General features: G+C 41.5%; 1 protein-coding gene across 8 annotated transcripts in view; it reads left to right on the top strand.

Annotated features, from left to right (window-relative positions):
• The first annotated feature begins 206 nt into the window (after window positions 1–206).
• The window catches only part of LOC103482413 (E3 ubiquitin-protein ligase HECW1), a 129682-nt gene continuing 112910 nt past the window's right edge, over window positions 207–16978 (top strand). For 2 of the 8 annotated variants that reach the window (XM_081601994.1, XM_008438556.3), the window contains exon 1: window positions 233–625. In XM_081601994.1, the coding sequence (XP_081458120.1) occupies window positions 596–625 (30 nt within the window). In that variant the 5' untranslated portion in view covers window positions 233–595. Of the gene's footprint in view, window positions 626–4596; window positions 4655–16978 lie in introns of all 8 variants that reach the window. The other 6 variants (XM_008438553.3, XM_008438548.3, XM_008438550.3 and 3 more) reach the window with 5 other exon arrangements.

Below are 16978 nucleotides of genomic sequence, written 5' to 3'. Positions count from 1 at the left end.
ATATGAGGTAAAGTTCTCTATTTTAAAATTAATTTGTATATTTTAAGTATATTGATTTATTCATTGCGCCATTTATATAATTCTGCTTTTATTTTTCATGATGCCAGTCCCATTCTCCATATCTCCTAGAGACCGGGCAGCGCACGCGAAGGTGCAAATAAAAACAAAAACAAAAAAGACGTTTTCTGATTGGCTTTAGGAAATTGATGCACAACGACATCAAGGTGGACTCCTGGTAGTATGACCGGAAGCTCATCCTTCAAAGTAATTTATCTATGTATATGTATTAAGCGCCAAAATGAGAAAGAAATTACCCAAAAGTAATTGAGGAAGATTATTAACATTATCTTCTGCGTATTATTTCCTGCATAATACGAAAACCAATTGTTTTTATTGCAATTTTTCCAGTAAACGGAAATTGAGCGTTGCACTATGTCTAGCTTCACTGCTGGTCCTCAGAAAGAGGAAAGGATGTGACACGAGCCTCGGTGGCATGCCCCATCGGCCCAGAAGCGACGCTGTTTGTGTTCCGTATTTTGATATGTAAATTAGCGCGAGCCTCCTCTCCTCAAGCCCTTTTCCTAACCAGAGGAGGATGATCCACCGGCAGATTCTGTTATCCCAGGTAGGCTGTCTCCATTGTTGCTGTGTAATGTTGATGCTGTAGAATCATGTCAGCCTATCATGTCTCAGCGATCAGCAGCAGCGGCCCTGCTCTCCGTTATCCGCATACAGCCACTCTGTGCTGTGCGAAGGATGCTTTGTAACATGTCGTTATTAGGATATGCAATAGGACATTTTTCTATAGCAACATTTTTGACATAGAGACAATTTATCACAAAACGACAAGTAAACCAAATTATATATCATAATCAGACTACTTATCACAAGTCAAATATGGTTTTCCTGATGCTTAGGTTCAGCATTATACATTAGTTCGCATTATATCAAACCGCACAATGTAATTGAAGTCACTAGATCTAATATCAGTCTTCTAGGGTGTGAGGCTGAGAATATACGAAGTCATGCTGTATGTGGAATGTTCCGATGTGGCTGAACGCAGGCACAGCTCAGTTCAGGCGTCATGTTTTTTACGCTGGAGATGCTGCCCTAGTTTCTCCTGAATTGAGACTTACAGGGAGTCTGGGGAGAGGCTTCCCCTTCCCTCTTTGTGTGGGGATTCCCATTGTCAAAATCCTGCGCTATAGTTTCTCAATAGCAATAGTTTCTTCATTGTGTCCTGATACATTGTTAGTAATTAGCAGGGGTGAAAGAAAGGGGGTACGCAGCAGGGTACTGCGTAGAGACCAAGCAGGCTGTGCTCAAGCAACACAGCTCGGGTGTTATTGTCTCTCATCACTCCCAGGTGGGACCGTCTCGTTGCAGAGAAACAAGCTCAGGGCTCCCGTTAGTCATTATCGTGAGTTAAAATTTTCACGAAAGTAAAATGTTTGTTTTTGTGGCGCTTCTGTTATTTTGAAGGGATATATATAAACGTTTCCATAGCGACCAAAGTCAGAGCTTTGGACAGTGGTCGAGGGGAGATGAGAAGAGCTTGTGAATATTAAGTCTGATTTAAGAATTGTCGGCCGATTCTCCAAACCTCTGTGACCACAGAGCTGATAAAAGTACAACAGGTTCTTGACCCGTCCGCGGTAATAAAAAGGTTGGGGACCACTGATTTAGCACAGGCTAGTAGCAGACACGAAGGATCAGCACTTTTACTGTTACAGTTACCATTAGGAAACTACGTAATCAGTTATGTTAAATCTAATCTTGGCAACTTTTTCTTTTTCAACCCTAATAAATGTGATATTCAATTGACCTCTTATGACTCAAATTTTGACTGTCCACCCCCCTCTGCTGCTGCATGATATGGAAAACCTGGAACGGCAAAGATATCTGCGGCTTTTATGTGTAAGTTTACTGGTTAATAAAAAACAAAACAAAAAATTGGGGTTGTGGCTTATAGTCCGGTGCGGCTGATAATTGGGAAAATACGGACTATAATCCTAACTGGAATTTTTCTGTGAAGAACCCAGAGAGGGTTATTTGGTTATTATTTATTTCATTAATAGTGTTATTATTTATTTCCTGACTTGTTTTGTGAAGAACCCAGAGAATGTTATTTGATTGTGCTTTCTGGAAAACAATATATTTTTACATTTAGGCACTCCTGCAATCATCACACTTTTTCTGTTACAAACTGACTCCGGCCCCCCCACCAGAGAAGGGAAAAGTTATGTGGCCCTCACATAAGATTCTTGAAGGTTTCAATAGTTTCATAAGTTCATAATTGCTGATTTGGTTCTTTATCAATGAATATTTATTTCTCCTTTGTTTTCCTTCAGCTCAGATAATCCTACTCATAATAAACACATTACACTTTTCTATCAGTGAAGAAAATAATTGACTTTTACATTCATGCACAACTTTGCTTTCTGTCGTATGGTATCAAAAATTAAAAATGGTTTTAAATCACTGATATAAGGATGAAAAATGTCTGATATAAGGATGTTGTGATGTTCCTGCTCCTTGTGTTCAGACATAGTTAAAGATACAGTATATACTTTTAGGACTGCCGTTTAGTAAAAAGCTGGATGAGCTGTCTACTAGTGTCTAAAACTCAGGCGTCATGTCTTCTGAGGGAGATCAACAGTTTGAGAAACAGTTTGTTTTGTGAAGCACCGCCTCATTGGGAGGGAATCGAAAGGCTAACATACCAATCAGGTGCAAGTTGGGCGGGTTAAAGTAAGAGAAACCAGATACTGCATTCATAACATGAAGAAGACCAGCAAGCAAAGCTTTCACAGAATAAATTCTGTAGAATATCAGAGTACAGGAGGTACAGGATAGAAGATTTGACTGAATCAAGACATTGTCCAGTAGTTCAGACTGGGAAGCTAACTGGAACATTGCTAGCCAAGTATGTGGAGCAGGAAAATAGATTGTAGTTACTTAAATTCATCTAAACCAATTGTGTCAAAAGATTCAATTACTGCAACATGTAAAAGACAAGTGTAGTTACACTGTGTGATTTTGGCAAACAATATTCTTAAACTCATCCAAAATATTATTTAATATCAAATTTATTTTACTTTATGCTTACAGCAGCAGCAATATATTTACTACATGTCATTACATGACATAGTTGTATTGTTCAAAACCACTCGGATTGCTTGAGTAGAAATGGAGTAATGTCTGTGTATGTTAAAATGTTAAACATTTACCACCCAAAATCCTCACTTTCAAATAGTTCACTTTTTATTTTATTCTAGTTGTTGCAGACTCAACTTAAATAGATTCACTTGTAAAGCATCGTTTTTTTTCTTTTTTTAAATCCAAATGTTCTTGCCGCTTGTTTAAGATGAGTACAAACAAAAAGTTGTTGAGAATTAAGTGAAGTTCACTTGAACTCTTTTATTAAGCAGAATGCCTTGTTAAAGAGTTTGATGCAGCACTTACTCTATTGTCCAACACCAAATAATGCACCGTAAACTTTCAACATCTTCCAGAGTATTGTTTGGAGGAATGTTTGATGTATTCTGTGGGTTTCTCGTGCTTGAGGTCACACACACACAAACACACACACACACACATACACACACAGCAAGACTCTCCTCCTCCTTGAAGACAGACAGACACACAAGCACAAATGCCTTGGTGTGCAGGACCAGGGTCACTCCGCCTTGAATGTATTCACCATCTCCAGCCAAAAAGAATCAAGCGCACTCATCCCTTTCACTTCTCAAGCTCAGCAGTCAGATATTGTTTGGAATATATTTAATTATTTATTTGCTTTGTTTGGAATATACTAGGGAGATCAGGAGGTCACAAGGTTCCCATGGGGGCAGGGGGGAAAGGTCAGGAGGTCACAAGGTTCCCATGGGGTGAGGGGGGTTTGATATAAATTAATATCAATTAGTCACGGCCATCAATCAATCATCCGATTAAAATTTGACAGAAGGGTGTCTATAAAGTCTCTCTTTTAATGTTTTTATCTTTTATAAAATCTCTCTTTCTCACTGTTTATTCAATGTCACATGCTGTTTTTATTTTAATTATGTAAAGCACTTTGAAATGCCTTGCTGCTGAAATGTGCTATACAAATAAAATTTGATTGATTGATAAATATATTTGAAAAAAATAACAGTAAATGACTAGTAATGAAAAAGACAGGAGGTAAAGTATTTGCAGAAAGGCAATGTGTTGAAGACAGCAGCTGTCTAGTCCCTAAATTATCTACCTAAAAAAAGTTAAATTATTGAAATGAATAATTTAAGAGTTGATGTTTATAAAGTGCAGTAGACTAACGTGAAGAGTGAGACTGTCAGAATCTCAGACAGTCAGACAGTTTCTATGTCTTTGTCTCTTCTTTGTTGCTCTATGTGCCCACCTGTGTTTCCACTCATTTTTGGAATTCATATTTTCATCTGGACCAGATGAAATCTGAAATGTTTATGACAATGATGTTTCATCTTTGCTCCAACATGAGGAACCATAGGTGTCTCATGCTTAACTCTCACCTTCTGCTGCCACTGCTTTGTGTTCCTGTGTTTTGTAACACACCGCCCTTCTCCTCCCGCTTTTCTTTAGGTTTTGGTCTGCTTTGGGTTACCTGGTCGTAATGCTGATGCAGCTTGGTAGTTTCAAGGTCAGTGTCCCCCTTTGACAACCCGTTTTCTTTTTGCATCTGTCGTGGAAAAAATTACTTTAGCAAGAGTCTGGATGAGAAGAAATAAGAAATGTATTAAAACCTTGCAAAGTGAGAACAGAAATACAGAGTCAAAGGAGTCGGTCAAGTCTGCTCTGACTAACAGTGGATCTGGCTTCCTTTTATAGGTTCTGGTCAGAGAAGAGAGACTTGATTGGACAATAGATGTGAATCTCTGAATGTTATGTCAGGGAGATGGTCTGGCCATTTCCCTGATTGGACAATAGGTGTTCTTCTTGACCAATCTCATGAGGAGATCATCCAGACACATGACCTCATCATCAGACACAATCTAAAGCACAAAAGGGGTGAAGAGTACATTATAAAAATTTCCATTACATTCCTTTCTTTGGATTATAATAAACATTGTTTATATTAATCACACAAAAGATAATAAAAATGTTGGTAATACATGAAAATGTCAATACACAATTGTATGTACCTCACAAAAGAGTCAGACATAGACTCCCCAGTTATAGCGTGACATACAAATAAATAAGACATTTTCCTACACAAATTTCAGTTCTAACAAAAACACTTTGGGCCCAAAATCATGCCATTGTTTTATCTTTGTACAGAGAAACTGTTTCCTTCTTTGAGGGGTGGGGAGTTTCACTTTGTTGTATCTTGTAAAAGAGACAATTTAACAAATTTTATGGCCTGCAAGGTTTGGATAAAATGCTAGTCAGTGGGCTGGTCTGGGCCTCTGATCGCTTCTAACAGGGAACAGAGGGGTGTGCACACAAGTTTCACGTGTAACAATAATGCCGGCAGCTCTAAGGGAATGTCCTGTATTGCTTCAGGTTTTGATAGTGTTTTCCAAAGTGCCTGCAGATTTTGGAAGGATCATAAATGGGTCACAGTATGCTTTAACCCTACATCATACTTGTTGGTAGCCTTGATGTCAAGTTAGATTTCAGCTAGGGCTGGGTTTATGGAGTTTTAGACATGAACACTTCAGTAGAAGTTTCAAAGTCTGAGGTTAGTCCTACAGTTTTATAATATTCAAAGCATTATCATCAGGTCAAAGGTCAGAGGAGTCCAGTCAGTCACAGTCGCACATAATTTAACAAAAACCACCCATACTCTTCCAAGGCCAGTTGCATGACTTTGTAAGGGGCACATGGGTGCGAGTCTGGGACATCAAAGACAGCTGCGCAGGAGACAGACAGAGACAGACAAAAAGGGCAGCAGCTTTTGCCAAGAAGTAGAGAGTTTTCAAAAGTCATTTGAAATCATGCATCCTATAAATCTGCATCAGGACCATCTGAAGCACAAACAGTACAGTGTAAACTCTCAGCCTGCATACAATCAGAGGAAGGGGAGACTCTGTCTCCAGCTCCGTGCAGGAGCCATAATGTCTGCTGAGAAGCAGGAATCTTCCATTGACAGGTGAGAACTGGGGCTGCAATGCACAGCTCTCTGATTACCAATTAACCCAATACATATTGTCCCAGAAAATCAATGAGACTTAAATTTAACTGTAAATAAACATGTGAAACTAGAGACCTATATAGGGTTAGATAGGAAATAGTAATTTTCTCTTTCCCAGATTTTTTCCTGAAGCAGAAATGGAGTAGACCTGATTTCCACTCGGTTTGTGCTTGCTGCAGAAGTTCCACCTTTATAACATTGGTAGCTCTAGAAAGCACCAAAAGGTTGACTTTTGTTCCCATTATTGTTGATTGAAAAATGGGAATAATCTCACATGGTACAAAAGTAAAATCAGCATAAGTGCCCATCCATCCATCCATCCATCCATCCATCCATCCATCCATCCATCCATCCATCCATCCATCCATCTTCTTCTGCTTCATCCGGGGTCGGGTCGTCGGGGCAAAGTGCCCATTGCCGGCTAAAACAGTCAATTGAATCAGCCTTCTGGGTCAGTGATGAATCTTCTTCCACACATCCGTTCTCTGCCTCTGCTGCAGTGGAGGTGTCTGCTGCCTTTTCCTGACACAGTAATGGCAGCCATGAGCAGTTCTTTCTCAGTTTTCTCTCACTTTGCTGTCTTCTTACTGGACTTGAGTCTGGCATGGCATATGCCAGTCATGGTTGCTCTGCCCAGTCCACACAGTTAAATTTCAGTTCAGTTCCTGTGACAGCTTGCAGTCTTTAGATGATGTCATCACACACTCAGGTGTTCCTATGGTCTCCCAAGAACCTGCTGCATTTCCATCAATGTTCGCAGGGTTGGTGAGACTATGGTGCAGAGCAAAAGCTTTTTCTGTCGAAGATAGCCAATATTTAAATTATATTTAGCTCTCTAACTCTTACTTTAATAAGAAGAGTTTGAAACGGGAGGGAGCGGCTGAGCGTTAGCACTAGTCAACAGCTCTGTATGGGAGCCGAGAGCAGAGGGGCAAACAAAATAAAATATGCCTTTATTTCTTACCATCTTCAACGTAGAGCCTTTAAAACCACAAAATAAAATCTGAAACTTTTTCTAGAAAACTCTGGTGCTGACCTTTAAGTTTAAGTTATGATACTTACCAAATATTCAATTCCTATATTTTTATAGGTTGTAACATAAAAAAATCCCCCCCAAAAATAAAAGTTTAAAGCAACTAAAGTTATAATTTAAATAACACATAACTTGCATTGAGAACCACGGCAATAAATCAATATTTATGAGGAATTTTATTAAGTGGAGTTACTTATTAAAACTTGTTTTTAGTCAGAGCCTTATGTTTTTGTAAAGGTGTAGCAGAGATTAGATTGGAGACACTAAACCAAACTCATATCTAAGCAACATTTGAATCTTAGTTTGACTTCTGTGGGTATCAGCAGGTTGTTTATTAAGAAAAACTCTTTTGTGTTTTTGGGATGCTAGTCATTTTTGATGGTGCAGCTTGAACAAAAAAATGTAAACCACATTTTACTGTAACTTTGCCGACCCCCTCCCAAAATTGCTCTTAAAAAATTTCCCTGTTTATGGTCCCCCCCCAATAATTAGATGGGATCTACCCCCTTGGTGCAGAGTGACCTTTTCCAAAAGACAGTAAATGAAATCATCCATTGGTCCATCAGTTTGTTGTTCCCAGGTCTCAGGTCTTTACAACAAAGTCCTTTCTTTGTCCAGTTTTCTGTCCGGTGTGGTTTGCAGTAAGACTGCAGTAAGTCCTGATGCAGTTGGGGAGCTGGGGTCTGGTTGATCTGGAGCATTTTCAAATCTTTCTGCTTCACCCTCTGGGTCTGGAGAAGGCGCTGCTCCCCCTTGTTCAAGACAGGTTGTGATTCTGCAGGGTGGGCTTGTAGAATTGGATTTTCAGGGGTGGGACGGCGAGAGGGAATGCATCGAGGTCAGGATCCATCTGGAGCTGTCAGACTCAGGCACAGAGAAGAATAGGAGACAGGGGACAGAAGATGGTTAGTAGGGTCTTTAACAGGTAATAATGGCAGGAGCCAAACACCCAGGAGGTGGTCTAAAGAGCCGAAAAGCCTTCTCTGTTCTGCCACCAGTCTTGTTGCTTCTTCCCACTATTTGTTTGCATTCTGTTTCTTTTTTTCATTCATTCAACACTCAACACTTATGTTTTCACATGCATCCATCCAACTTCTAAAAGACTTCTACAGCCTCTAAATTCTTCACACCAACATTCTTTTTCCCTTTTGTTTCATTAATTTACCCAACACTTCAAATATTTTTCGTATTTTTCTATAGCTTCTATTAAACCAATTCTCTTTCCCTTCTTAATTTACATTTCTTTTCTTTTTAGTATTTCAACCTTACTTAACACAGAGGACTTTAAAGATTCCTTTCAGAAAAGTCACTCCATTTGATCTAATCCGGACACAGTTTAAACATTCCTCCCCATAATGTTTTCTCATATATTTAAATTTCTATTTTCTTCAGGATCGTACGCAGACTTGGAACCCATGAACCAAGTCCCTTTCTCTCTTGAAAGGGTGGAGAGCTCCATTACTCTGAGAACGTCTTCTCCAGAGTCCAAATAATAAGTTTATCCAGCCACTCTTACCAGTAACTTCTGGGGTGCCCTGTCATCTCAAACAAGGTCTTTGTCCCGATAACTCACAAGGGCCCTTCACACGGGACTTACCAATAGCCCCTGCTTTATAAGTGATAAATAGGGGTGCCCTGTCTTATGTATATTTAAAAAGGACTTCACTTTTGCTCTCGATAACTCACGAGGTGCCCTAAACATGGGACTTAACAATACACCCCTATCTCATAAATCTTAGACAGAGGTGCCCTGTCTTATGTAGCTTAAACAGGGACTTTAACTCTTTCTGGTTTCCAAGTCTTTTGTGTGTTTCCCTTTTTACTAATTTATGACTCAATCAATAACTTTGAGAAAGAAAAAAACAAAAAACAAATAATTCTCACCAAACCTATACAATGACTACTGTTCGTGATTCCGGCGTTGATGACCGTGAGCTGGACGAGTTAGTCCTCCCGTCTCTGTAGGCTATGTGAGCTCACACACTGGTCGTCCAGTTCCTTGTGGCCAAGTGTGGAATCCTGTTCGTGACGCCAAATTGTTGTAGAAAAAATTACTTTAGCAAGAGTCTGGAAGAGAAAAAATAAGAAATTTATTAAAACCTTGCAAGGTGAGAACAGAAATACAGAGTCAAAGGAGTCGGTCAAGTCTGCTCTGACTAACAGTGGATCTGGCTTCCTTTTATAGGTTCTGGTCAGAGAAGAGAGACTTGATTGGACAATAGATGTGAATCTCTGATTGTTATATCAGGAAGATGGTCTGGCCATTTCCCTGATTGGACAATAGGTGTTCTTCTTGATCAATCTCACGATGAGATCATCCAGATACATGATCTCATCATCAGACACAATCTAAAGCACAAAAAGGGTGAAGAGCACATTATAAAATTTTCCATTACACAGGTCTATTTCTTCTACTTTTGTTGTGATTGGCAAATAAATTAATAGACCATTACCGCTACCCACTGGAAAGAACCAATCAATTATGTGGACCAAAGAATTTGTAAGCTGCTTTGCACTGACTATTATTTTATTATTAATATTACTATCACTATTGTAGATGTTTTGATTGTTATGCTTGTTTCAGTATTTATCATCAAAAATAATTTCCCAGAGAACAAAAAAGCAATGTGAATAGAAATTATTTTCACAGGTGTCTACAAAAAATGCAACTTAAAATTGGTAGGCCTAACAGCAACCAGAGTGGAAAAAATATTCTTATTCTGTGCCATTTTCTAGTTGTTAAATATTACACAAAATGAGCAGATAAAAGATATACAACAATGCCAGTTTAAACTTTGAACTATTTGCAAAACGACAGAGCTCTGCAACATTAAAACATGGATAGAACTGTAACTACATTAATCATACCTCTTTTTCTCTTCAGTGTTTCTGTCGTTTTCTGGTGGTGCAGCTCTGTGCTGCCTTCAGGAGAATGGGACATCAGAGCATCATCCATAAAATTTCTCCCACATGGCATTTACTGTGTAAACCAGAACTTTCAGTGGAAAAACAAAAGTTCCAGATCCTTTTAATGCCATAGAAATGGCAGAAAAATAGATTGTATCTTTATAGATTGTCTATTGATTTATAGATTAATAGTTTTACTGGACAGAAATTTCAAAGAACAAATCTGGTTCTTAAACAAATATTAATGAGTCAAATTGAAAGTGTCCTGGAGTCATCAGCCTCAATATATCTGTAAGATATATTTATTCTCAGTATTAGATGTGGTCTCAATAAACCCATGGTACTTGTATTGAAGATTGAAACTGGTTTTATTGTGGATAAGCAATCACTCCAGGTGTCGGGTTAGGACAGTTATTATATATGTTGAGGTGAGTTGTTGGAAGGAGAGAACGTCCGATTCCAGAATTAGGTTTAACTTGACTTTAATATACTTCCAGCTTCATCCATATACATAACAGGCAGGATTCAATGGGGGGCGCTTGTAAATGAGATTGTGTGTGTATTGAGTGTATGCATATGTATGTAGCTGTGAGTATGTGTGTGTGTGTGTGTGTGTGGTTTCATTCAATGGACGCACACGATGTAAAGAGGTAATAACAAATCTGCCTTGAGAGCCGCCCCACCGAATGCTCAGGTCCATAAGTGAAGTATGAAGAAGAAGCCACCCAGTAGAGGAAAAAGGCACTACATATGAAACACCTAAATAAAGAAAATCAAACTAAAGGGCTGGAACAAATAATTAACAATCTTTTGTACAGCCGCCCCCAAATTTGAAATGCAAATTTGACCACTAAGTGTCTTGTCCATCCTGAGGTAAGGCTGGTAGCTTTATGAGGCGAACAACTGGCCGAGTGTAGGTCCTGCCTTTAACTTGAACCATAGCTGTCCTCACGCGTCCATCTGCTCCAGGTATGACGCTTGTCACTTTCCCTACTTGCCAGAGGGCTCTTGGTATCTGCTGGTCAACAATGAGCACTATAGTGCCCACCGTGATGCCATCCTTTTCTGTTTGCCATTTCTGTCCGGCTTGTAATGTTGGAAGAAAATGGCGAATGTAATGCTTCCAGAAATGATCTGTTAAAACCTGAGAACGTCGCCACCTTTTTCGACTTAAAAGTGAAGACTCAGGATAGACCACTTGTGGAAGGGAGGAGTCTGGTCGCCCCATCAACAAACAGTTGGGCGTGACTGGGTCTGGATCAGCCAGATCAGAAGAAACGTAGCCCAAGGGCCTAGAGTTGAGGATACCCTCTATTTCAATGAGGACTGTTTTCAACACCTCCTCCGGTACTGCCTGAACTCCAAGAGCTATCCGGAGGGCGCTCTTTACTGATCTAACTTCTCGCTCCCAAGATCCACCAAAATGTGGAGCATTTGGAGGATTAAAACGGAAATGAATCTGTTGATTGTTCACTGATTCACTGATTGTTCCAGGGCACTGAAAGCTTCTTTAAGTTCTTTATCCCCTCCTTTGAAATTAGTTCCTTGGTCCGATAGGATCTCATGGGGTGTTCCTCTTCGAACTATAAAACGTCGGAGTGACATGAGGAATGAATCGGTGTCCATATTAGGGAGAAGATCTAGATGGACAGCTCGGGTGGTAAGGCACTTATACAGGATACCCCACCTCTTTTCGTTGCGTCGTCCCACTTTTACTATCATTGGACCAAAGCAGTCCACCCCTGTAGAATAGAAAGGCGGTCGGAAAAGCCTCAAACTGGAGGGTGGCAGATCTGCCATCCTTGGGACTTGAGGGCTGCCTCGCCATTTCCTGCAGTCCACACAGTTATGCTGGTGCTTCCTGATAGCTTCTCTCCCTCTAAGTAGCCAGTATTTTCTTCGCAGCTCAGCAAAAACACGCTCTGCTCCAGGATGATTCAGTTGTTTGTCATAATGCTGGATCAGTAGTTTGGAGACAGGGTGGGAGGATGAAAGTAGAATGGGATGGAGCACATCTGAGCCTAGGCCTTCACATCGGCGAAGCCTCCCTCCAACACGGATTAGACCTGAAATCTGATCATATTCAGGGGCAAGTGTGAGCACTCTACTGGTAGATGGAAGAGCCTTTCCCGATTTAAGTAACATCATCTCTTCTGGGAAGTTATCCATCTGAGCCTGTCTGAAAAGGGCTAACTCAGCGTTGTGATAGTCATCAGCAGTGGGAGATTTGTTAATGGCCGCCCCGTCAAGTGCTTTTGCTGTTGCTTCTAGTAGCTCTTGAAAGGTATTAAACTGCTGAATGTCAGGAAGAGTTAGTTGTGGTGAGCTGATTAGACCACAGAATACTGGGCTCCTCAGCTCCTCTGTTTCCTCGTTAAGGTGGTCAGTTGGTGATTCAGGCCACTGGTCAGATGCCTGCAGGAGGAAGGATGGTCCATGATTCCAGCGACTTTTTCCAGTCAGTTGGGCTAAGGTTTTCCCTCTGGTGATATCGTCTGCTGGGTTGGAGGCAGAATCGATGTAACGCCAGGATCTGACATCAGACAATTCCTGAATCTCTGCAACCCTTGTGCCTACAAATACTTTATATCTGCAGGAATTGGATTTGAGCCAGTTGAGTACTGTGGTGGAATCAGTCCAGTATACCACATTTTGGATTTTGATGGTGAGTTCTTTCAGCAGCACCGAAGCTAACTGTGCTCCAGTTAAAGCGCCACATAACTCGAGTCGAGGTATCGATAGCTGCTTCTTGGGTGACACTCTGGATCTAGCAGCTAAGAATGCAATTTGTACTTTTCCATCCCCGTTGTCACTGCGCAGATACGCCACTGACCCATAAGCACGTTCAGATGCGTCGCAAAACACATGGATGGTCTGACTAGTGGTATTACAATCTGTGTTATGGTCAGTGTAGCATCTGGGTAAGGCAATCTGAGACAACTGTGGAAGCTCTTCTTCCCATGTCTTCCAAGCTTGGAGCAGATCTTCAGGGAGATTGGGATCATCCCAACCTCTCTTCTTGTCCCAAAGGCGCTGTACAATGATCTTAGCTCTGGTCGTATATGGAATAATGTATCCCAGAGGATCATATTGTTGGGCAAGAAGACGGTAAATGTTGCGCATAGTTGGTTCAAGACAGTCACGATTGTGCTGCTTATAACAGAGTGTGTCTGATTTACACTGCCACAACAGTCCAAGTGTGCGTTCTTGAGGATTAGCTGTTTGTTGTGTGAACCAAAGGGTGCTGCTCTCTGATCTTGATTCTTTGGGTAGATGTTTGATGACAGCAGGAACATTGCTAGCCCATTCTCTGAGCTCGAATCCACCTTCCAGTAGCAGTGTGTGCAGACGATTCACCAACTGTTTGGCCTGGTTCTCTGACTGAAGACTCTGCAGACAGTTATCAACATAGAAACAATGTTCTACTGATTGGCGGGCATCCTCTTCTGGTGCAGTGTGTTTTTGGACATGATTTTGTAGTGCAAAGGTAGCACAACATGGACTGCATGTTGTCCCAAAGGGGAGCACTTGCCACTCATAGATAGTGGGTTCCTGATCCACTTTAACATCTCTCCACAGGAAACGAAGGAAGGGTTTATCTTCATCCAACAGGCGCACCTGATGAAACATTCCCTTCACATCACTGCTGATCGCTACAGGGTGTTCTCGGAACCTAAGGAGGACTCCCAGAAGACTGGCTCCAAGTGAAGGGCCAGGAAGAAGATGATCATTGATGCTCTGCTCATTAAAGATGAAGGAGCAATTGAAGACTATTCGATACTTTCCATTGTGTTGAACAATGTGGTGTGGAATGAACCATGAATGGTTGTTCTCCTTTGCCTTGGTTGGGGATATGGCTTTGACGTAACCGGCATCAATGAGCTTGTGGATTTCTTTGGCGTAAATGTTAGCTTTCTCCGGGTCCTTTATTAGCCGTTTTTCTGTCCCACGCAGTTGTGGCAAGACTGCCTCTTTAGGTGCATGGAGGGGTGGTAGGTTCCGTTTCCATAACATCGGCGTTGCATACCTGTTCACACCATCGACCATTACTCTGGTGGTCTTATCTTCCAGTATGCGGACTGCCTCCAAATCTTCTCTTGACCGAGTGATCAACCGTTCGCTCCTGTAGGGCAGCGTATCTAGCTGCCACAACATTTCCACATGACTTAGAAGCTCTGTTTCCGGTGGATTGCACTTAGTGAAGAGGCACTGCTGTGGAGACAGTTGATGGCTTAACAAACTTGTGGGGCCTTGTAGAGTCCAACCTAGCCTAGTATGAACTGCTGCAGGTCCACCTGGTGGACCGAGACGTACTGGTTCCACTGGCGTAACCAGATGTGGGTAATCTGACCCAATCAGCAGAAGTGGATGGGCACCTTTAATGGATGACAGTGGAATGTCTCTGAGATGGCGATATTTTTCTTGCAGAGCTTCAACTGGGTAGGTATGGCAGGCTAAGTTTAACTGTTTGGCTGTGAACGCTTTGTTGACCTGGTATGACTTGTTAGGCTGTGAAGCAGGAGCAACTGAAAAGGAGACAGAGGCACCGTGAATGGTGCAGACTTCTTGCCTGACGGTACGGAGCGTGAGGTCTTCAGGCTTCCCTTGAAGACCCAGGCTAAGAGCAGCATTATGTAGGAGTATTGTGCGTTCTGACCCATCATCCAGTATTGCATAAGTCTCCAGTACCTTCGGACCGCTCTGGATGATGACACGACACAGCTTCAGTAATACTTGGTTACTCCTAGCTGGCCGATCAATGTACAGCGTCTCTGAAACTGAACTCACTAGGCATGTGCTTGATTGAGGTGCTTGATGTTCGCCATGTGTTATACTCATTTGGCTGGTATTAACATCGTGCAGGACGTCCAGATGCTTCCTCTCACACTGTTTCCACTTGGCTTTGAGATAGCACCTGGCGGCCTGATGTTCCCGACCACAGCGCCAGCATCGACTGTTTGCTTTAATCCACTCTGTCCTCTGCTCCACTGACAGGATTTTGAAATTGTTGCATTGGTTCAAATAATGAAGTTCTGTATCGCAGAAGGGACAGTATTTCTTCGGCTTATCCTGAGAGATCTCTCTCACAGCTGGAGTCTTATCTGATTTCATCTTTTGTTGTTGCGCAACACCTCCCCCCCCTTCTCTCTCACTCTACTTCCCCTTCTCAGAGGAGGGAGATGTGCAGCCAGCTCTCCATCTAACGGGTAATTTGAGTTTTCTAAATCTGATGGGATTTTACCCTGTTCAGAACTGAGTAAACTCTGTTTAAGCTGGCATCGAGAAAGACTCGCCTGGTTTCTAACGACCTCCCCCTCCAGATGTCCCACCCTTTTTCACCCTGTGAATTAGCCAGATTGAGTAGCTTGCAACCAACTAGCTTCACAGAGCACACCTGTTAACGGTCGCTCTTTCTCTTTATTACAACTTGCACTTGTTACTGAACCAGGTTGGTTTTAGTGACTCGGGCGAGTCCCAAGGGTGTTGTTTTAGTTTTGGCTAAAAGCAACCTATAAAACATTTCTACTTTTTCCTCCCAGAATCAAACCTCATAGCTATTTCACAACCATCAAAGAACTTTAAGGTGACTCATTAATTGAATGTCCACAACATCTTTTAGATTTTCTTAAATGCTAATTATTTTATTAGTAAGGCAATTTTGCAAGAGTCAGTACAGCTTAATTCACTAGCAGAAATAATCAAATAAGTAAAATCAATAATCTAGCCTATCTTTCCCTAATGCTGACACTGAGAACTAAAAAAGGGAAACTTTGAGAGAGACGGACAGAGTTTGGCATTTTAAACCCCAGAACTGGCCTGATGATGAAGAAGGTGTTGCAGCAGCAGGAGGTTCCCAGTACAGGAAGAGTACTGACTTAGAGCAGCAGGTCTCGGGCATCAGGGTGACTTCCTCATGCGCGTAGCGGTCCTCAGCTTCTTGTCTTGCAGCTCTGTAGCTCCCTTCTCCTCGTCTCACGATCTTTCTGGTCCCACGGAAGGAACACACCAGTTCTTCCTCTTTGCCTTTGTTCTTTGTCTTTGTCTTTATCTTCATCTTTGCCTTGGTCTTTGTCTTTGGGGGTCTAAACCCAGCTGTTGAGAGAAGTGCGATTTGAAGCCACATGTTGCGGGGCTAACGGGTTGGTCCCCATGTGCAGAACAGTCTTCGGTTCTGTGGCCCCGGCTCTTCTTCAGCTGCAGAGTTCTTTGTCCATCTCCGTCTTGGCTCGAAGCTGCCTGAAGGATCCAACCAAAGATTCCTCTGTTGCACCCACCTTATAAAGGGTTTATCCACCTTTTGGTGCGTTTGCATTGGCTAGCTTTGTTGCTGTGCCTGTCTCATTGGCTGACTGCTTGGACAGATGATCTCATCTCCGTCACCCTGGAGACCTTATGACCGGATCTCTGTTCTAATGTCCCCAAGTTGCTCAACAGTTCCTCCTACCTCTGTTTCCTGCCCAACCTTTTCTTAGGCAAGTTGAAGTTTAGCAATAAGGCTTTAGTCTTCTCCGTTCTCCTATCAGTTCCTCTTTCCCCTGACCTTTCACCTACCATCTACCTTCAACACAACATCAGTGACCTTTAATTACAGTTACAACATTTTACACCTTTTCAAGTTCAATGTCAAAATCACATTTATAACCTTTTAGTTTATCTGATTCAACATTCATTTATAATGTTATAATAACCATAACTTATTAGTTACTCTTATTATAATCATAAGGTGAGTTATTACAGACATTTCTGAAAAGAACCCAATAATAATCCATTATTGTAATTATCTGATACCAAATTACAGTTACTTGTTTCACCTTTAAGTACTTCCACAAGTGTAAGAGTAAGTGTAAATATTCTTATAATCAAACCAACATCAACCACTGGTTAAACCG

This window comes from Poecilia reticulata, chromosome 20 (genome assembly GCF_904066995.2).
Source record: "Poecilia reticulata chromosome 20, P_reticulata-male-v2, whole genome shotgun sequence".
Lineage (NCBI taxonomy): Eukaryota > Metazoa > Chordata > Actinopteri > Cyprinodontiformes > Poeciliidae > Poecilia > Poecilia reticulata.
Note: the sequence above shows the minus strand (reverse complement) of the source record. Positions and strands in the feature narration are given on the sequence as shown.